The sequence below is a fragment of the Salvelinus namaycush genome, chromosome 4, assembly GCF_016432855.1.
Source record: "Salvelinus namaycush isolate Seneca chromosome 4, SaNama_1.0, whole genome shotgun sequence".
Classification (NCBI taxonomy): domain Eukaryota; kingdom Metazoa; phylum Chordata; class Actinopteri; order Salmoniformes; family Salmonidae; genus Salvelinus; species Salvelinus namaycush.
Window position 1 is genome coordinate 3,994,664 of NC_052310.1, and position 22,134 is coordinate 4,016,797.

General features: G+C 42.7%; 2 protein-coding genes across 2 annotated transcripts in view; both read left to right on the forward strand.

Annotated features, from left to right (window-relative positions):
* The window catches only part of wdr92 (WD repeat domain 92), a 13,732-nt gene extending 3,230 nt beyond the window's left edge, over positions 1-10,502 (forward strand). The window contains exons 4-8 of the mRNA XM_038991012.1: positions 1,693-1,794; positions 2,035-2,150; positions 5,773-5,907; positions 8,976-9,073; positions 9,509-10,502. Of these exons, the coding sequence (XP_038846940.1) occupies positions 1,693-1,794; positions 2,035-2,150; positions 5,773-5,907; positions 8,976-9,073; positions 9,509-9,716 (659 nt within the window). The 3' untranslated portion in view covers positions 9,717-10,502. The remainder of the gene's footprint in view (positions 1-1,692; positions 1,795-2,034; positions 2,151-5,772; positions 5,908-8,975; positions 9,074-9,508) is intronic.
* A 7,417-nt stretch (positions 10,503-17,919) lies between these two features.
* On the forward strand, positions 17,920-21,814 carry LOC120045408 (nuclear nucleic acid-binding protein C1D-like). Its single transcript, XM_038990286.1, has 5 exons — positions 17,920-17,986; positions 18,739-18,881; positions 19,776-19,842; positions 19,997-20,052; positions 21,333-21,814. The coding sequence occupies exons 1-5, from the start codon at positions 17,938-17,940 to the stop codon at positions 21,666-21,668; spliced, it is 651 nt and encodes a 216-aa protein (XP_038846214.1). The 5' UTR covers positions 17,920-17,937; the 3' UTR covers positions 21,669-21,814.
* The last annotated feature ends 320 nt before the right edge of the window (positions 21,815-22,134 follow it).

Consider the following 22,134-nt stretch of genomic DNA (forward strand, 5'->3'; position numbering starts at 1 on the left):
AAAAATCATGTTAAACACAATTATTGCACACAGTGAGTCCATGCAACTTATGTGACTTGTTAAATAAAGTTTTACTCCTAAACTTATTTAGGCATTCCATAACAAAGCGGTTGAATACTTATTGACTCAAAACATTTCAGCTTTTAATTTGTAATTCATTTGTAAATGTTTTGAAAATACAAAATTCCACTTTGACATTATGGGGTATTGTGTGTGTGTAGGCCATTGAAAGGAGAGGTGTACTCTCTTTAATCTATTTTAAATTCAGGCTGTAACAACAAAATGTGGAAAAAAGTCAAGAGGTGTGAATATTTTCTGAAGGCACTGTACACATGTTTTGGGGGAATGTTTAAATTGCACAGTATTTAAGTTGTCCAGTGTTTAACAATAATACATAAGAGTCTGGTAGCAGCAGTTGTGATGTGTGTAGTATAACTGTATACTGTGTGTGTGGGTGTGTCCATGAGTGAGTGTATGTGCAGTTGGTCAGTCCAGTTCAAGTGCTAAGCAGTCTGATGGCTTGTAGACATAAACTGTCACTGAACCTGTTGGTATCAGACCTCATGCTTCGAAACCGTCTGACACCTACTCAGCGTCTCACAAAGACACGGCGGTTGGAACGAAAAATCTTAAATTTGGACTCATCAGACCAAAGAAGAGATTTCCACCGGTCTAATGTCCGTTGCTCGTGTTTCTTGGCCCAAGCAAGTCTCTTCTTATTATTGGTGTCCTTTAGTAGTGGTTTCTTTGCAGAATTTTGACCATGAAGGCCTGATTCACACAGTCTCCTCTGAACAGTTGATGTTGAGATGTGTCTATTACTTGAACTCTGAAGCATTTATTTGGGCTGCAATGTCTGAGGCTGGTAACTCTAATGAACTTATCCTCTGCAGCAGAGGTAACTCTGGGTCTTCCTTTCCTGTGGTGGTCCTCATGAGAGCCAGTTTCATCATAGCGCGTGATGGTTTTTGCGACTGCACTTAAAGAAACTTAAAGTTCTTGACATTTTCCGGATTGATTTACCTTCATGTCTAAAAGTAATGATGGACTGTCGTTTCTCTTTGCGTATTTCAGCTGTACTTGCCATAATATGGACTTGGTCTTTTACCAAATAGGGCTATCTGCAGTATACTACACCTACCTTGTCACAACACAACTGATTGGCTCGAACGCATTAAGAAGGAAAGAAATTCCACAAATTAACTTTTAACAATGCACACCTCATAATTTAAATGCATTCCAGGTGACTACCTCATGAAGCTGGTTGAGAGAATGCCAAGAGTGTGCAAAGCTGTCATGAAGGCAAACGGTGGCTACATTGAAGAATCTCAAATATAAAATATTTATTTGGTTACTACATGATTTCATATGTGTTGTTTCATAGTTTTGATGTCTTCACTATTATTCTACAATGTAGAAAATAGTTAAAAATAAAGAAAACCCTGCAATGAGTAGGTGTGTCCAAACTTTTGGCTGGTACTGTACTTGTATCCCGCTTTTACTCAAGTGTTTCCTTTATTTTGTCAGTTAATTGTGTATTCCTCAGTGTTGATGGATGAGTAATGGATAGATGAATCTTTTAACATGTTCCAATTTGTGTTCTCAAAACAGTCCTGCAAAGCCGGCATCTTACGTGAGGCATCATAATATGTGTTTTAATGTTATCCCTGCTGTCTGTTTTCTGTCTTCCAGGGACAGTGAAGGTGTGGGACCCCAGACAGAAGGACTCACCTGTGGCTAACATGGAGCCAGGGGAGGGGGAGGCCAAGAGAGACTGCTGGACCGTAGCTTTTGGTACATATGAGAGAGAAATGCTAGCATAATGGTAACCCATGGTTTCCCATGCTGTCACGTCACTCACCTGCGCTCATCTCAAATCTGCATTGGGCTGCAGAATTAATAGATCTCATGTTGTCCTTCGCTTACAGAACTTAGCAAAGCATAGGTCCTAAATGTTCAAGTTACTACATTTTAAAATCCCATCATAGTGATCAGTTAACCCGTCTAAGGTCCGTTTGACCATTTCTTTTCCAGGCCACGCCTTCAACGACCAGGACCGCTGTGTGTGTGCTGGATACGACAACGGAGACATCAAGCTGTTTGACCTCAGGAACATGTCTCTCCGGTGGGAAACCAACATTAAAAATGGGGTGAGGCCAACTGAAGATACCAATGGCCGGTTTCCTGCACCCAGATTAAAGGGAAAGTGCAAGATTTTGGCAATTAAGGTCTTTTTCTATTTACCCAAAGTCTGATTAACTGATGGGTACCAATTTTATGTCTAGGCGTGCAGTGTGCTAGCAGTACCTGTATACCTCCAGTTATTGTGCTAACGCTAGTTAGCAACAGCTCACAAAACTACTTACAACCTCCTTCATAGTGGATACAAAGACATAAAAATGTTATCAATGAGTTAATTTGACTCTGGGTAAATAGAAAGTAGGGCTGGCTTCCTGGACACAGATTAAGCCTTCTCAACTAAAATCTCACACTGTCCCTTTTAAACCCAGTTCTATTCAGAAATGCACTTTCAATGGGGATTTTAGTTGAGAAGAATGATTAGGTTCTGTTCTATCCGCATCAAGGAAGTTCAGCTTTACAGCGTGATTGAAATTTAAAGGTAATGTTCCCGCTTTAGCGGAGACTGCATTCAGGGTAAACGCTGCATGTCGGCTCAAATCGGAAATTACCTTTACATCACGGAATCTGTAACGTTTCAGCTTTACAGACTGAATAGAGCCTTTAATCTGTGTCCAGGAAACCAGTCCTATATGTCTGGAGAATTTACATTTACATTTAAGTCATTTAGCAGACGCTCTTATCCAGAGCGACTTACAAGTACATACATTCATACTTTTTTTGTACTGGCCCCCCGTGGGAATCGAACCCACAACCCTGGCGTTGCAAGCGCCATGCTCTACCAACTGAGCCGAGAATGATATGGTAGTGGTGGTCTATACCTGCTTTTTGGTCCTATCGATATTGACACAGTAACAACCTAACCCTTCATATGGTGACTATGAACAGCCGACCTTTATATACATTAAAGGTCCAGTGCAGTCAAAATTCAGTTCTTTCTGTGTTTTGTATCATATTGTACAACAGCGGATGAAACTAACACCTGTAAAAATGTTCATCAGTCTTATTTCCCGATAGTTGCTGGTTGAAAATACAATCTACACTGGACCTTCTAATCAGCCTGTTTGAATAGGCGGGAGTTTTGGATTGTTTAGTAGACCAATAACAATGAGTTCCAAACCTCTCTGCCAATAACAGCTAGTTCAGTTTTCCCCTCTCTGATTTTGCAAGAAGCTAACCACATAGCTAGATAAACCAAATGTACAACTGCAGAGCATTTAGCACATTTTAGACGGTTAACTTAATAGTTATAAGATATCTAGCTGGCAAACATTTAGTTGTGAATTCCATACAGTAACTAGGTCACCTGGCGCGTGCTGCACAACAGTGAATGACTCACGAGGCTCCGGTCTCTCGTCATTGTAAACAAAACAACATGTGACTGGGGACAACCGGTAAGTTTCAGAATGAAAAATCATGTAACAGGCCAAATGAAGGCAATCTCATAACCCAGTGCACAAGCTGACTTCAGGTATTGACTTAAAAAGTCAAAATGAACATTAAAATATAGTAAACATGAAGATAAATAGTTTTAATGCTATTAAAAATCAAAATACCCCAGTATAGCGTCCAAGCCTAATTTCTACCTCTACGTTGGACATTTTTAAATGTTTTTCCTGGATAATGTAGTGTGTATGTAGTGTTTCATGCTCTTATACATCTCTGTATTCTACAAGGGCCCATTTTTTTCCCCCTTTCAACACTGAGACCCAAGCGAGGAAAAAGTACATTTTTAATAAATTACATGTATACTTAAATACAGTACAAATTAACAGAACTTACTTCAGATACGAGATATACTAGAATAGTACATCTGTACGTATGCTTTACACATACTATCATTTCACTTCAATACACTTATTAAAACTGTACCTTTAAATGAATAGTCTTTTAGTATACAATATGTTCACTATCATTACCCTGCAATACACTGATGCACACAGTAATGGAGCACAATGACCTTCCATGTTGTGTTTTAGGGGGTAGATAGCTTCTGTCAATGTAATTGTCTTCATAATTTCCAATTCCCCATACAGTCCATTCAGAAAGTATTCAGACCCATTGACTTTTCCCACATTTTGTTATGTTACAGCCTTATTCTAAAATGGATGAGAGAAAAAACAAATCCTCGTCAAATCGACACACAATACCCCATAATGACAAAGCGAAAACAGGTTTAGACATTTTTGCAAATGTATTAAAAATAAATGCCATATTTACATAGGTATTCAAACCCTTTGTGATGAGACTCGAAAATTAAGCTAAGGTGCATCCTGTTTCCATTGATCATGTTTGAGATCTTTCTACAACTTGATTGGAGTCCACCTGTGGTAAAGGCACACACCTGTATATATAGGGTCCCACAGTTGACAGTGCATGTCAGAGCAAAAACCAAGCCACGAGGTCGAAGGAATTGTTCTAGAGCTCTGAGACAGAATTGTGTTGAGGCACAGATCTGGGGAAGGGTACCAAAATATTCCTGCAGCATTGAAGGTCCCCAAGAACACAGTGTCCTCTATCATTCTTAAATGGAAGTTTGGAACCACCAAGACTCTTCCTAGAGCTGACCAAACTGAGCAATCGAGGAAGAGGTGACCAAGAACCGGATGGTCACTCTGACAGAGCTCCAGAGTTCCACTGTGGAGATGGGAGAACCTTCCAGATGGACAACCATCTCTGTAGCACTCCACCAATCAGGTCTTTATGGTAGAGTGGCCAAATGGAAGCCACTCCTCAGTAAAAGGCACATGACAGCCCACTTGGAGTTTGCCAAAAGCCACCTAAAGGACAATCAGATCATGAGAACCAAGATTCTCTGATAAAACCAAGATTGAACTCTTTGGCCTGAATGCCAAGAGTCACATCTGAAGGAAACCTGGCACCATCCCTACAGGGAAGCGTGGTGGTGGCATCATACTGTGGGGATGTTTTTCAGTGGCAAGGACTGGGAGACTAGTCAGGATGGATGGAAAGATGAATGGAGAAAAGTACAGAGATCCTTGATGAAAACCTGCTCAGGACCTCCGACTGGAGCGAAGGTTCCCCTTCCAACAGGACAACAACCGTAAGCACACAGCCAAGACAACACAGGGGTGACTTCGGGACAAGTCCCTGAATGTCCTTGATTGGCCCAGCCAGAGCCCGGACTTGAACCCGATCGAACATCTCTGGACAGACCTGAAAATAGCTGTGCAGCAACGCTCCCCATCTAACCTGAAAGAGCTTGAGAGGATCTGCAGAGAAGAATAGGAGAAACTCCCCAAATACAGGTGTGCCAAGCTTGTACTGTCATACCCAAGAACACTCGAGGCTGTAATCACTGCCAGAAGTGCTTCAACAAAGTACTGAGTAAAGAGTCTGAATACTTGTATAAATGTGATATTTCTGTTTTGTTTTTTTGTTTTGTTTTTAAATACATTTGCAAACAATTCTAAAACACTGTTTTTGCTTTGTAATTGTGGGGTATTGTGTGTAGATTGATGAGTAAAAAGTTCTCCTGAGGTCATTTGTCTCAGTGCCAGGAGCTGAAGTTAGTTCTACTGAGGTCATTTCTCTAGGATGGCTCGGCTGTCCGGCTGTCCACTCCAGGGACTCAGTGCCTGATTGTTGTCTTCTTTGATTACTGTCCGGCAGGTATGCCACGTGGAGTTTGACAGGAAGGATATCAACATGAACAAGCTAGTGGCCACTTCGTTGGAGGGGAAATTCCACGTCTTTGACATGAGGACCCAGCACCCCACCAAGGGCTTCGACTCCGTCTCCGAAAAGGTAATTAGCCGAATAGTAGTCGGAAAAAGTGTCAAAGGTTATTTTTCATCCCCTGGTGGCGGTGAGTCAGTTGTGGTTACGGATGAGGAGAGAGAATTATTTTGAATGTTTTCACAACTGGATCTGTGTGGCGGCCATGTTTTTCTTACATGCTCATGTCCATGAAGCTGCATGCCAAAGATCACATAAGGCCGGTGGAGAGTGTGGCTTTTTCAATCGTTCCTCCATGAAATGAAAACACACTTGAAAAACTTGCGTTAAAGCCATGGGCCCAGATTCACAAAACCTTAATAAGAAATGTCTTATTAATAACTGCCATTTTTCTCCTTAACTATAGACGTGTGAAGAAAGTTGCTCTTCCTCAAAGTTATTGGAAATGTTCTTAAGTTTTTTTTTTTCCTATGACTGTTCCTAAGAAAAAGTTAAATGGGATTCTTGAAAATAAGGCTTTAGGATATCTTCTTGGAAATGTACTTAACTTTAGGACTGCTAAACCCTTGTCTTGTGACATCTGGATACTTTTGTAACCATGAACATTTTCTTACGCCACACTGCCACAGACACAGTTGGCTACCGGACAGTTAAATACAACAAGAAAGCGAATTAAACGCGCATTATCTAGTTAGTCATTAACAATATATTACAATATTCTTAAGTGTTAAATAGCTAGCGTTAGCTCGTTCATTTCCAAAGAAGTACTTGGCTAACTTATCTAACGTTAATGTTGTTAGCTATGTTGGCTAATGTCATTACGCGTTTGCTAGCTACTAGTAGCTAACTAACTTTGCGGTCGCGCAGTCTCTCTACCACCATCTCTCTTATCATGGACAACATCTTCTCCTCCAGCTGGTCCACGTGAATGGTGGATACCCCCCTCCAGTCTTCAACTCCCTGCTTCTCTCAGCTCCATTCTTCTTAGCAGCCGACTTGACGTCGGACTACTTTTCTTTTCACGGCGTCACTGTCCCTTGCCATACCCCAACGGCCGAGACAGACTCGGCCACTCTCGTCCTTCCTCTCTTTTTGGTCTCCGCAGTTATCGAGTCTCCTCAACAGCAACATTTTCCTATTTCCTCCACCATCACTTCAAGCTCTTTTTTTGCTGAAGTTTTTATTGCGCATTCCTTGGTTATCCATTTCTGGTTTTGATATAGCTAGTCTGATGGCTATAATGTATGAAAAATAACACTTTGTTTTTGTGTATAAAGGGTTCACGAGCCAACTAAAAAGATATATTCTCGAGACATAAAGCAGATAAATAAATGGAAATATCAACACTGTTATAGTGGGCCAAATCCTATCATTCCTGTCACATAGGCCTATTCATTGGTTTCAATCACATCACTAATGGCAATGCCACATAAGATATTTACAAAGTTCTTTAAAAAATATATATATTTACGAAGTTCCTAAGAAAACTATGAATTCCTAAGAACATGTTGAGGAATTGCACTCTTATGAACTTATTTTTTTTCCCATAAACTTCTTACGAAAAAACGTATGTTGTGTTTTGTGAATCCGGCCCATAGTTGTGTCCCAAATTGCACTCTTTCCACTATATAGTGCACTACTTTTGACCTGAGAACCTTTGACCTCTGTGGGTAGCCTTGCGGTTTGACCAGAGATCTATGGGTAGTCTTGCGGTTCGAGCGTTGGGCCTGTAACCGAAAGGTTGCTAGTTCGAATCCAGGACCCGACAAGGTGAAAAATCTGTGGATGTGCCTTTGAGCAAGACACTTAACCCCAATTGCTCCGGGGTCAAACCCTGGCCATGACCCGGCTCCAAGGGTGTCTGTCACAGGGAGAGTTGGGATGTGCAATTTTTGTTGTATTTTTTTTGAAAAAAACATTTCCAATTCACACATGCATATTAATACACACTAGCACATGTATGAAATAGGACAAATATAATACACCCACCAAAGTATTATTTTAACCGGAGCCCTTTTTGGGCCCTGGTCAAAAGTAGTGCACTTTTAGGGATTAGGGTACCATTTGTGACGCGGCCCTGACTCCGTTCGTCTGGTGTTTTAGCGAGATCAGAGAGGACTTTGCCTCCATACCTCTTTTAAAATATTTGTGTTGTTCATTGAGCGATCAACAGTCGGCACATAAATATATCTAATCTCATTTTGGATGGGATTTGAAGGTTGGGAGTGTTTTTCAATCCACTCCGATTGTTGAGTTGTTGTTTCTAGTTTCATGCCTCTTCCCCTAATCAAAGTTGTTGGGTTGTACATCTGCCACTGACATGGGATATTACTAACCTTTGGCTGAATATATGCTACTAGACCTTTTGGTTTGAACTTGCAATCACAGAAATAGAATGACCACCCACTAACTTGAATGCAAATCCCATTCTATGAATTATATTTCTCTGCTTGCAATATCCATTTTAAAAATGTTTAATTCTTTGGGATTGGTGTCCCTTCCACGGGACGGTTGAGCTAACGTAGGCTAATGCGATTAGCATGAGGTTGTAAGTAACAAGAACATTTCCCAGGACATAGACATATCTGATATTGGCAGAAAGCTTAAATTCTTGTTAATCTAACTGCACTGTCCAATTTACAGTAGCTTTACAGTGAAAAAATACAATGCTTTTGTTTGAGGAGTGCACAATTTTGAACATAGTTATTAATAAACAAATTAGGCACATTTAAGCAGTCTTGATACAAACTTTTGAACAGAAATGCAATGGTTTATTGGAACAGTCTAAAACTTTGCACATACACTGATGCCATCTAGTGGCCAAAATCTAAATTGCACCTGGGCTGGAATAATACATTATGGCCTTTCTGATGGTAAAAAAAATAATAGTAAATAACATTTTATTTTTTGTTGTTGTCTTTTACCAGATCTATTGTGTTATATTATACTACATTCCTTTCACATTTCCATACACTTCAGTGTTTCCTTTCAAATGGTACCAAGAAAATGCATATCCTTGCTTCAGGGCCTGAGCTACAGGCAGTTAGATTTGGGTATGTCATGTTAGGTGAACATTTTTCCTTAAGAGGATTAGCACATTGTTTTATATGTAATGGATTCTTTCCATTTCATCCCAGGCCCATAAATCGACGATCTGGCAAGTGAGACATCTGCCCCAGAACAGAGACATCTTTATGACAGCAGGGGGAGCTGGAAACCTTCATCTATGGAAATAGTAAGTAACTTTATCGATTCTCCACTAACTTGGTCAAATGGATTTCAACCCATAACCTCAGAAACATGTCTCTATAATGGTAAACTAACATCAAACATGGTTAGTTCAGACTCCAAATCAATGCTCTTCACTCCTGGTTTTGGAGGGACACGGCTGGTACAGTGTGTGGTCTGAATCCTAACTTGAGATTAACATGCATAATTGGCATCAGTGCATGATGTACTGTATGTGAAAGTCTGAGTTATGCGCTTTTATCTCAAGTTACATGTAGGATTTATCCCTGAATGAGTCTAGACTAGTGTGTAGATGCATCCTTGATTCACGCTGCCTTTGTCCTGTTAACAGTGAATACACTGCTCAGAGGATTTACTCTCTTTGTCCTGTTAACAGTGAATAGCCTACTCAGAGGATTTACTCTCTTTGTCCTGTTAACAGCGAATACCCGGCTCAGAGAAGTAAGAAGGACTCAGATGAGGTGGACATGGGCGTCGCCGGCACTGTCACCCTGCTGCAGAACGTCACTCTGTCCACCCAGCCAATCGCCAGCCTGGACTGGAGCCCCGACAAGCAGGGTCTGTGCGTCTGCTCCGCCTTTGACCAGTCCGTCCGCGTCCTCATCGTGACCAAGCTCAACCGTGTGTGAGGTGTACGGTGGAGTACCCCTAGACTCTGATCTTGGCTCAGTTTTGCATCCCCCCCAGATGGTGAAGAGGGTACATCAGAAGCAGATGTATGATTAGTAATGTCGGTGAGGAAGAGGTGAACCCCAGCAGGACTGTGACCCAACTAGCTATCTATCTTCAAGGCCTGCTATTCTAAGTTAAAATGACTAACAGAATACCCAGGGTGCCTCTATGGATGGCAGTGAGAAACACTCCTCCTTGTAATTCAGTAGAAGCTCGCTCTCTCACTCTCACTCTCTCTAGTGTCCCTCTCTCTATCTCCAGTCACCCACCCTCTCTCGTCTCATCAAACAGTTTCTATTGAGTCACACAGCGGATTTTGTGGAACTCAATATCCTTTGTTTCTTTCTCTTCCATCCCTCCAGCCATCCTTTCTCCTGTTCAAACCATGTGTAGCCTATGTTTCTAATGGCAGGTTGATACTCTGAACAAAATGCTTTGCTAACTGAAGTTAGCATATTTTGCTGCTTGAGAAAAATGCTTGTGGTCTTTATCTTTTACTAGGCAGGGTGTGTTTGATTGGCACTTGCCTCCAGTTTTGCCTACAAAATGTTCTTACTGTGACTTTGTCATAAAACACCCTACTGGGGATGACTCGTTCCAGATTAAAATGGCCTTTTTGAGAAAACTAGTATTGTCTTATTGCTTTGGAATTTTAATACTCAAGTCTGTGATCTAAATTTACATGTAAAGTGTTGTAAAGGTACCAGCTTTCATGAGCTGAAATAAAAGCTTGCAGAAATGTTCCAAATGCTAATTTGTTTACATCCCTGTTAGTGATAATTTCTCATCTACCAGGATAATCCATCTACCTGACAGGTGTGGCATATGAAGAAGCTGATTAAACAGCATGATCATTACACAGGTGCAACTTGTGCTGGGGATAATAAAAAGGCACTCTAAAATGTGCAGTTTTGTCACACAACACAGTGCTACAGATTAGACCTTGAATGAGTGTGCAATTGGCATGCTGACTGCTGGAATGTCCACCAGAGCTGTTGCCAGAGAATTGAATGTTCATTTCTTGACCATAAGCCGCCTCCAACGTCGTTTTAGAGAATTTGGCAGTAGGTCCAACCGGCCTCACAAATGCAGACCATGTGTAACCACGCCAACCCAGGACCTTCACATCTGGCTTTTTCACCTGCAAGATCGTCTGTGACCAGCCAACCGAACAGCTGATGAAACTGAGTATTTCTTTCTGTTAAAGCTCTGTTGTGGGAGAAAACTAATTCTGATTGGCTGGGCCTGGCTCCCCAGTTGGTAGGCCTATGCCCACCTGTGGCTCCGCCCCTGCCCAGTTATGTGAAATCCATAGATTAGGGCTTAATGAATGTATTTCAAGTGACTGATTTCCTTATATGAACTGTAACTCAGTAAAATTGTTCCATGTTGCATTTATATTTTTGTCTATAACATTTATTTGTTGTCTGGACCAGCGGTCCGTATTGACCTTGTTCTGGGTCCGGACCGCGGCCCGTCGGGTGAGTATGGGTGTACCACAGTGTGCTGACCTGAGTAAGGGCCGCAGGGCCAGCCCGGTCTGGAGGTGCTGTAATACGACCCTACGCCTCTTCTGTCGCAGCAGCAGATGCCCCACATGAAGGTTGTAGTCCCAGAAGTCTTGGCTCAGCGACCAGGTACCTCAGCAGGGCCCGTTGGATCCAGGTACCTCAGCAGGGCCCGTTGGATACAGCTCCCCCCCGATGATTCTGTTCCATGTAATGCATGTAAATGGGGTTGTTCCTCAGAGAGCCAGGTCCTGTGATCTCAGTGCCAGTCTAATCTGTCTAGAATGTCAGTCCCACTGACTAGAAATGATCCAGTATGTAGTGTCATTACATTAACTTAATATAAACTCAGCAAAATAAAGAAACGTCCTCTCACTGTCAACTGCGTTTATTTTCGGCAAACTTAACATGTGTAAATATTTGTATGAACATAAGATTTAACAACTAAGACAAGTTCCATAGACATGTGACTAACAGAAATGGAATAATGTGTCCCTGAACAAAGGGGGGGTCAAAATCAAAAGTAACAGTCAGTATCTGGTGTGGCCACCACCTGCATTAAGTACTGCAGTGCATCTCCTCATGGACTGCACCAGAGGAGGGGTTGCCAGTTCTTGCTGTGAGATGTTACCCCACTCTTCCACCAAGGGACCTGCAAGTTCCCGGACATTTCTGGGGGGAATAGCCCTAGCCCGCACCATCTGATCCAACAGGTCCCAGACTTGCTCAATGGGATTGAGATCTGGGCTCTTCGCTGGCCATGGCAGAACACTGACATTCCTGTCTTGCAGGAAATCACGCACAGACAAGCAGTATGGCTGATGGCATTGTCATGCTGGAGGGTCATGTCAGGATGAGCCTGCAGGAAGGATACCACATGAGGATGTTTTCCCTGTAACGCACAGCGTTGAGATTGCCTGCAATGACAACAAGCTCAGTCCGATGATGCTGAGACACATCGCCCCAGACCAAGATGGACCCTCCAGCTCCAAATCGATCCCGCTCCAGAGTACAGGCCTCGGTGTAACGCTCGTTCCTTCGACGATAAATGCAAATCCGACCATCACCCCTGGTGAGACAAAATCATGACTCGTCAGTGAAGAGCACTTTTTGCCAGTCCTGCCCATAGGTGACGTTATTGCCGGTGATGTCTGGTGAGGACCTGCCTTACAACAGGCCTACAAGCCCTCAGTCCAGCCTCTCTCAGCCTATTGCAGACAGTCTGAGCACTGATGGAGGGATAGTGCATTCCTGTTGTTACTCGGGCAGTTGTTGTTGCCATCCTGTACCTGTCCCGCAGGTGTAATGTTTCGGATGTACCGATCCTGTGCAGGTGTTCTTACACGTGGTCTGCCACTGCGAGGATGATCAGCTGTCCGTCCTGTCTCCCTGTAGCGCTGTCTTAGGCGTCTCACAGTATGGACATTGTAATTTATTGCCCTGGCCACATCTGCAGTCCTCATGCCTCCTTGCAGCATGCCTAAGGCAGGTTCACACAGATGAGCAGGGACCCTGGGAATCTTTCTTTTGGTGTTTTTCAGAGTCAGTAGAAAGGCTTCTTTAGTGTCCAAAGTTTTCATAACTGTGACTTTAATTGCCTACCGTCTGTAAGCTGTTAGTGTCTTAACGACCGTTCCACAGGTGCATGTTCATTAATTGTTTATGGTTCATTGAATAAGCATGGGAAACAGTGTTTAAACCCTTTACAATGAAGATCTGTTTAGTTATCTGGATTTTTACTAGTTATCTTTGAAAGACAGGGTCCTGAAAAAGGGACGTTTCTTTTTTTGCTGAGTTTGTCTTAGTAATTGTATGTATGGTGTCTCTGATCTTGCCTGCATTCTTGGAGAGGAAGATGCAAGGGTCTGGATGAAAGTCTGCCTTGCCCAACTGGCTCTGCTCTTTCAACTAGTGGTCCTTAGTGTCCAGGGCCTGTAGCTGGTTCTCCATGGTAGGCGTGCCAGGATGTCACCCTGACGTGCCGTGGACTTGGCACTGCTCAGGTCATCACCGTTGCCATCAGACTGGAAAAGGAAGAAGGGCGGCGGGTAGCCTAGCGGTTAAGAGTGTTGGGCTAGTAACCGAAAGGATTCCCGGTTCGAATCCCCGATCCGACTAGGTGAAAATTCAGTTGTTATGCCCTTCAGCAAGGTAATTAACCCTAATTGCTCTGGATAAGAGCGTCTGCTAAATTACTCAAATGTAAGAAGAAGAAATGCAGTGATTCATATACATATTCAAATGTGTTATGTTCTTGAATAAAGGGTGTGTTTTAAAGGGAATAATTCTAAAATGCTTTGGATTGCTTATGTCTACATTGATGTACCTTCCAATCGCAGGCCCTGCGGTAGATTAGCATCCTATCCAGGGGGTGTACTTGTACATCAAGCTGCCTCACGCTACAGAATCAGGAGACGGGCTCCTGCCGTTCTAGATCCTCCATCCGCTCCTCCATACGCCAACTCCAGGAGGAAGTGGAGTCCTGGGTCTTTGGGCTTGAGCTTGATGGCTGAGGTATAGTGGATGGCAGCCTTCTCCAGACCGTCCAGAGGAAACTGACCATCCTCACCTGGTAGTGGTTTCTTTGCAGCAATTTGACCACGAAGGCCTGATTCACGCAGTCTCCTCTGAACAGTTGATGTTGAGATGTGTCTGTTACTTGAACTCTGTGAAGGATTTATTTGGCTGCAATCTGAGGTGCGGTTAACACTAATGAACTTGTCCTCTGCAGCAGAGGTAACTCTGAGTCTTCCTTTAAAATCAAACTTTATTTGTCACATGCCCTTAACCAACAATGCAGTTCAAGAAAGAAAGTTTTTCAAGTGTTTTTCTCCGCTAGCCAATACCTCGCCTAAATAGGTATGCGTTTCTTCCGCCTCTAGATTAAGAAAATAGTTACCAAATAAACTAAAGTAAAAAGTTACAATAAAATAACAATAATGAGGCTATATACTGGGGGTACCGGTATCGAGTCAATGTGCGGGGGTACAGTTAGTCGAGGTAATTTGTACATATAGGTAGGGGTTGTTCAGGGGGTAGAAGCTGTTAAGGAGCCTTTTGGTCCTAGACATGGCGCTCCGGTACCGCTTGACATGGACTACCTTCTGTAGAGACATGCGGTTAGATGCCCAAGCAGTTGCCATACCGGGGGGTGAGGCAACCGGTCAGGATGCTCTCGATGGTGCAGCTGTAGAACTTTTTGAGTATCTGAGGACCCATGCCAAATCTTTTCAGTCTCCTGAGGGGGAAAAGGTGTTGTCATGACCTCTTCACGACTGTCTTGGTGTGTTTGGACCATGTTAGTCTGTTGGTGATGTGGACACCAAGGAACTTGAAACTCTCGACCCGCCCCCACTACAGCCCTGTTGATGATAATTGGGGCCTGTTCAGCCTGCCTTTTCCTGTAGTTCACGATTAACTCCTTTGTCTTGTTCACATTGAGGGAGCGGTTGTTGTCCTGGCACCACACTGCCAGGTATCTTACCTCCTCCCTATAGGCTGTCTCATCATTGTTGGTAATCAGGCCTACCACTGTTGTGTCATCAGCAAACTTAATCATGGTATTGGAGTCGTGTTTGGCCACGCAGTCGTAGGTAAACAGGGAGTACAGGAGGGGACTAAGCACGCACCCCTGAGGGGCCCCAGTGTTGAGAATCAGCGTCCCAGGGTCCTTAGCTTAGTGATGAGTTTTGTGGGCACTATGGTGTTGAATGCTGAGCTGTAGTCAATGAATAGCATTCTCACATAGGTGTTCCTTTTATTCAGGTGTAAAAGGGCAGGGTTGTCCAACCCTCTTCCTGGAGATCTCCTGTCCTGTAGGTTTTCAGTCCAACCCTAATTTAGCCTGTCTGTTTCAGCTAGTTAAGGTCTTGTTGAGCAGTTAATAAGTAGATATAGGTGTGTTAAATTAGGGTTGGCCTGAAAATCCACAGGACGGTAGATCTCCAGGAAGAGGGTTGGGCAGCCCTGGTCTAGGGTATCCGGGATGATGCTGTTGATATGAGCCATGACCAGCCTTTCAAAGCCCATCATGGCTACCGACGTGAGTGCTATGGGGCGGTAATCATTTAGGTTGGTTACCTTCGCTTCCTTGGGCACTGGGACTATGGTGGTCTGCTTGAAACATGTAGGTATTACAGACTTGGTCAGAGAGAGGTTGAAAATGTCAGTGTAGACACTTGCCAGTTGGTCCGTGCATGCTTTGAGTACACGTCCTGGTAATCCGTTTGGCCCCGCTTTGTGAATGTTGACCTGTTTAAAGGTCTTGCTCATATACTACCCACTACTGCGACCTGTATGCTCTAGTTGGCTGGCCGTCGCTACATATCAGTCTCCAAACCCACTGGCTCCAGGTCATCTATAAGTCTTTGCTAGGTAAAGCCCCGCCTTATCTCAGCTCACTGGTCACCATAGCAACACCCACCCATAGCACGCACTCCAGCAGGTATATTTCTCTGGTCATCCCCAAAGCCAACACCTACTTCGGCCGCCTTCCAGTTCTCTGCTGCCAATGACTGGAACGAATTGCAAAAGTCACTGAAGCTGGAGACTTACATCTCCCTCACTAACTATAAGCATCAGCTGTCAGAGCAGCTTACCGATCACTGCACCTGTACACAGCCCATCTGTAAATAACCCACCCAACTACCTCATCCCCACATTGTTATTTTTTTGCTCTTTTACACCCGAGTATCTGTACTTGCACATCATCATCTGCACATCTATCACTCCAGTGTAAATTGTAATTATTTCGCCACTATGGCCTATTTATTGCCTTTCTACATTTGCACACACTGTATATAGATTTTTCTATTGTGTTATTGACTGTACGTTTGTTTATCCCATGTGTAACTCTGTGTTGTTGTTTTTGTCACACTGCTTTGCTTTATATTGGCCAGGTCGCAGTTGTAAATGAGAACTTGTTCTTAACTGGCCTACCTGGTTAAATAAAGGTGAAATAAAAAATAAAATAAAAATTGGCTACCAAGAGCGTTATCACACAGTCATCCGGAACAGCTGGTTTTCCCATGCATGCTTCAGTGTTGCTTGCCTCGAAGCGAGCATAAAAGGCATTTAGCTCGTCTGGTAGGCTCGCGTCACTGGGCAGCTCGCGGCAGGGTTTCTCTTTGTAGTCCGTAATAGTTTTCAAGCCCTGCCACATCCGACGAGCGTTAGAGCCGGTGTAGTAGGATTCAATCTTAATCCTGTATTGACGCTTTGCCTGTTTGATGGTTCGTCTGAGGGCGTAGCGGAATTTCTTATAGGTGTCCGGATTAGTGTCCCACTCTTTGAAAGCGGCAGCTCTAGCCTTTATCTTGATGCGGATGTTGCCTGTAATCCATGGCTTCTGGTTGGGATATGTACGTACGTCACTGTGGGGACGACGTCATCGATGCACTTATTGATGAAGCCGATGACTGAGGTGGTATACTCCTCAATGCCATTGGATGAATCCCGGAACATATTCCAGTCTGTGCTAGCAAATGTTAAATGATGGATAATGGATGCCATATATCTGAAGAAAATTCTAAATTGTCCCACAGGGCCTCGGCTGTTCTGTCACTGGATGGTGGGCTGGGGACAGGGTTGGGGAACCTCCAGGGTAAGATTAGAATACCCCTGTGTTATAGTAACTCTGTAGAGGGCGGTCAGAGTGACAGAACATTCATACTAGATCTGCTCTTTCAGATCCCTAAAAGCCACAGCCATGGGATTCTGCTCATGTGACCATCACATATTACATCTGGAAGAGGTTTGAAAAGAGACACTCTTTAATCCATTAGGCCTCATTGAATAGTTGATATCATTATCAAAAGTACAAAGATTTACCAAAGGTTTCCATACACATTTTGTAGATACTGTAGCAGTCTGTGTAATCATCTTACCTGAGAATTGCTGCCATCTGCTGATAAAACCTTGATACTGACGACAGTTTCTCCAACATTCAATGGGGAACGTTGGGAATCACTTTCTCCATTCACTGAAACATTCATGTTTTCATCAGGAACCTTGGGCATTACAGTCACTGAGTTACAGTAGAATGAAATTGTGCCTAAATTTGGTACAAAAAAACCCCCAGCACATTACATGTCATAGAATAAGTCATTAGAATAGTACTTTAATTTTTTAAGGTTATGGCTATCCTCCTCTCATTTGAGTAGGTAATCATAGATATTTGCAGAAAATGTAGGTTGTAGTTGACCATGCAATATTTCTTGGAGGTGTCAAAATCGGCTACCACCTCTATCTCAACCCCATTCAAACCTTAGTTCAAATTCCATCAAACTAAATTATCACCACACAGCTGAAAAATAAAAACGCATTGATTTGCAAGAGCATGAAGAACAAATTATGGTTTATGTCCACAGTGTAGAATATTTTACAGCGTTTCCTCCGACGCTCACTGTCTATGTTGGAAACCATAATTTTGCTCTCTGTACAGCGCTTGCTAGTGCTCAAATTATGTTAACGGTCCTGTTTATTATGCCAATGCAAACTAAATGAATCACATTCTACTAACTTTAATTTTAAAATAGCCCGGATAGCCCCTCATAATATGCACTTGAGCGATTGAATGTACATTTTGTTTTCTGCAATCCAACACAGTAGAGGGCGTTATTGAGCATCGGTGTATTGTCGATAGGCGAAACACAAAACATAGAAGAAGAGAATGTTGCCGCTATGTATTTCCGGTTGGACTACAACGTGTGGAGAAACAGGTAGCTAGCTTCTCATTATTACAGTAACCAGATAAAATAATAGACAAACTATTCAACAATGAGTAGTTAACGGAGTGTTGAGAGAGGATTTGTCATTGACGGGAATAAAGTGTTTTTGCTGAGCCGTAGCTTGCTTAAAGGCTAGCTAGCCAGCAATAAGCCAGCTAGCCAGAAATAAGCTAACGTTAGCTAGCCAGCAATAAGCTAGCTAGCCAGCGATAAGCATGGCTATTTTAGCCACATTATCTATGATATTGCTTCGCCTCTTCCTATTCATCTTCGCTACATCAAAGCGGGTGGTATAGATGGGTTGGTTGTTTAGCAACAAAACCGACGCGTGCAAAACAGACGGGTTGGTTTAGATTGTTGTTAAGGTTTAAAGTATGTTCCGTCTCAAATGTTTATTGAAAACATAAATAAAGTACTATATATTGAGTATTACATGAATCCTATCTATCAATGTGGATGCAATCAAATTATATTTCAACAAAATAATGTTGCAGGAATGCTAATCTTCTGTTTCTAACAACCAAAATGATTTCAGAACAATCTGCGATTGTGGGTGTCGCCTCTTGTTCTTTTTGAGGTGGAACGACTCATGGTATCATTAGTAGCTAGCTAGCGACCTTGTCTAGTGTCTACAGTACACTCACTACTTTAAGTCCCTCTGGTTAAGAGCTTCTGCTAAGTGAATAAAATGTACTATGTCTATCTATCCCACTAATGTTAATTGTCTTTCTCAATCTCCCCAGACAACATGGCAGAGGACATCCCTGTGGAAGACTACCCTACTGAGATTGAGGAGCAGCTCACAGGGTTTGAGTCGTCAGTCGGTGCTGTCAACAACATGGTGCAGACCATCCTATCCATGCCAAGAAATGAGCTGGTGCAAAAAGTATGTTTTCAGAACTGACAGGATAGAAGGACTTGGTATTGAGAGTTCTGAAGTCCTGCGGTGTATTCAGCCGATTACCGCTTAAGAACCAAACGGAGCAAACGAAACGAGGAGAGACCTAGCTGAATTCGTCCAATAGAAACTAGTTTTCGATGCAAAACTATTTCTGTTTGTAGTAAACGGTTTCTGTCGCAAAAAGTTTTGCAACAGTATCGGCGTAATGAATACACCCCTGATTATTGGGAATGTCACTCTGAGTCGGTCACATATTCGAACAGAACAGCAATATTTAGGCCTCTGCTGTTAACCTCACCACTTGAGAGGTTTAATTACACTACTGAACTCGGGAGCACATAGCGCCCTGCTCAAATCTACAGCTCCGGGTCATATTGTCAACAAGGCAGCATAATGCATACTTCAGAAACAGGCTACAACATGTATTTTCTATAAAATATATTTGTTTGAATTCTCAAACTATATTGAACAAAGATATCAACGCAACATGTAAAGTGTTGGTTCCATGTTTCATGAGCTGAAATAAAAGGGTTAGACTGATTTCCTTATATGAACTGTAACTCAGTAAAATTGTTAATTGTTCCATGTTGTGTTTATTTTTGTTCAGTATAGTTTTCCTTCAGAAGGCAGATAAATCATGTGTGTTTTCTATCAAACACTTATTCATGTGAAAACAGGGAATACTAACTCATTACTGCTTGACAATAGGCTACATCAGTTTTGAGCCAATTTCACCAGTGGCTTGAGCGGAGCTTCCAGCTCATGCCCGGGGTGCAGCCTGGTTACAAAACAAATACAAATCACTTTTAACTCTGCCTACCTATCGAACTGGGCGAGCTGAAACAAACCCTCTCAATGTGTCTCTTGTTTTCTTGATAGCTGGATCCTCTGGAACAAGCCAAGCTGGACCTGATGTCTGCATATAGCCTCAACTCTCTTTTCTGGAGTAAGTGTGCTTCATTTTCCTGCACGCAAATCCAAGTTAATATTGTCAAATTATATCCAGTCTGCACAATTTTTTTTGGGTGTAAAGATGTTGAAATGACTGTCACCACAACACTCCCCATGTTAAATTACAGTGTCATTCTTGTTGTTTACAGTGTACTTGGTCACACAAGGAATAAACCCCAAAGAACATGCAATCAAACAAGAGTTGGTAAGATATTACATATTTACCCTGAAGAGAATTCCACTCATCCCACCCCATTTTGTTCAGTCAATTGTCAACTTGCATAACCTGCATTCAAAACCCCACATACACAGTGTACAAAACATTAGGAACACCTGTTCTTTCCACGACAGAGCATGTTTACATGCACACTAATAATTCAATATTAAATGATGGCTGAAGGCCGAGTATGGCATAACATTAGCCATGTAAACACCTTACTCTGCTCATCTGTCATGGAAACAGCAGGTGTTCCTAATGTTTTGTACACTGTGTGTATGGTTATAATGGAAGGAAGCATACGCCGATTAAAACACATTTTCGGCATTTATCAAAAGTCCCATCAGTAGTCTGATTTCAGATGTCCATGTAAACATGATTGTTAAGGAAATCGTTCTTCTTGCATAGTGTAGTAACCTGGTATATTTATGTTTACCAATAGATGGCAGTATTGACTCAAGACGGGGGTTTGCTTCCCGCTATCCGTAGCTATTTCCTATGTCTGCCTATTTAACTATGATTAAGAAAGCTTCAGGTAGTTTAAGCCAGGTGCATAAGATAATGTAAATCTAAGTTACAATTAAATACTAAACCGTACGTAAGTCTCATGAGTCGTAATTCTAAGAAGCCTTTAAGGATACTACACATAGCATGTAAACATTTTAAACAAGCTATTATATTAAGCTGACTATCCACAATAATCATATTGTTTGCATGTAACTGTGGTCAGGTGAATCCAGGGGGAACCTATAATCCCTTATTGATGTCCCTTGTTGAATCCACTTCAATCAGTGTAGATGAAGGAGACGGGTCAAAGAAGGATTTTTAAGCCTTGAGACAATTGAGACATGGATTGTGTATGTGTGCCATTCAGGGGGTGAATGGGCAAGACAAAAGATTTAAGTGCCTTTGAACAGGGTATGGTAGTAGGTGCCAGGTGCACCGGTTTGTGTCAAGAACTGCAACGCTGCTGGTTTTTCCACGCTCAACAGTTTCCCGTGTGTATCAAGAATGATCCACCACACAAAGGACATCCAGCCAACTTGATATAACAGTGGGAAGCACAGGAGTCAACATGGGCCAGCATCCCTGTGGAACGCTTTCGACACCTTGTGGAGTCCATGCCCCGACACACTGAGGGCAAAAGGGGTGTAACTCAATATTAGGAAGGTGTTCCTAATATTTTGTACATTCGGTGCCTACTGTAGATGGGTGACATATATAATATTTAAATTTCTAAATCCTGTATTTTCTTGTCTCCTGACTAGGAGAGGATCAGGACATATATGAACCGTGTGAAGGAGATCACTGATAGGAGGAAAGCATCCCGTCTGAACAAACCAGCTATGTCTCGCTTGCTCAGGAACGCATTGTGGGAGCCTGAGGAAGGGAAGTCAAAGAACACGCCGGGTGGTGACCCCCAGGACACGCCGGGTCGTGCCCCCCAGCACACGCCGGGCCGTGCCCCCCAGCACACGCCGGGTCGAGGCCAGCGCACTCCGGGTCGCGGCCACCACACTCCGGGTCGCGGCCACCGCACTCCAGGTCGCGGCCAGCACAAACGCTTTGATGGCCATCAGTCAAAAGGACCCAAACTCAGCTGAGAGGAGGTGGTGCAACACCAGGGGCTGGTTCCTTGCTGGCCTCTACCACGTTTCCTTGGTCCCCTTTTCTTTTTTTCTACTTTGTTTTTATTGTAGGAACACAAAGAAAGTACAAATAAAGTAAAATAAAAGAACAACAAAAAAGATCTGGCAGTTACAGTCAAATTGTTTGAGTTTATTTCCACTCTTCAAACATTTTAAAGAAGTCATTGTCATAACATCAGACAAAATGTCTGGATGATCTTGATGTTCTCACAGCCCTATTATCTTAGACTAGAACGATACTTTTTATATGCATCTGTTTCATTTAGACATCAAAATGTAGTTTGTTTGTTGCCTACTGTGATTAAAGAATGCCGCTCTGGAAACCGTCTCCGACGCTCGTGATCATGTCAATGTAGATCCAACATGTCGCCCGTGTTTAGAAAGTATTGCGTTTTGATTGGTTAACACTGTCTTATGTCTG

Coding starts and splice junctions, on each gene's coding strand:
- LOC120045408 (XM_038990286.1), top strand. CDS start 17,938: ATGTTGCCGCTATGTATTTCCGGTTGGACTACAACGTGTGGAGAAACA. Junction 17,987..18,738: donor TACAACGTGTGGAGAAACAG/GTAGCTAGCTTC, acceptor CAATCTCCCCAG/ACAACATGGCAGAGGACATC. Junction 20,053..21,332: donor ATGCAATCAAACAAGAGTTG/GTAAGATATTAC, acceptor TCTCCTGACTAG/GAGAGGATCAGGACATATAT.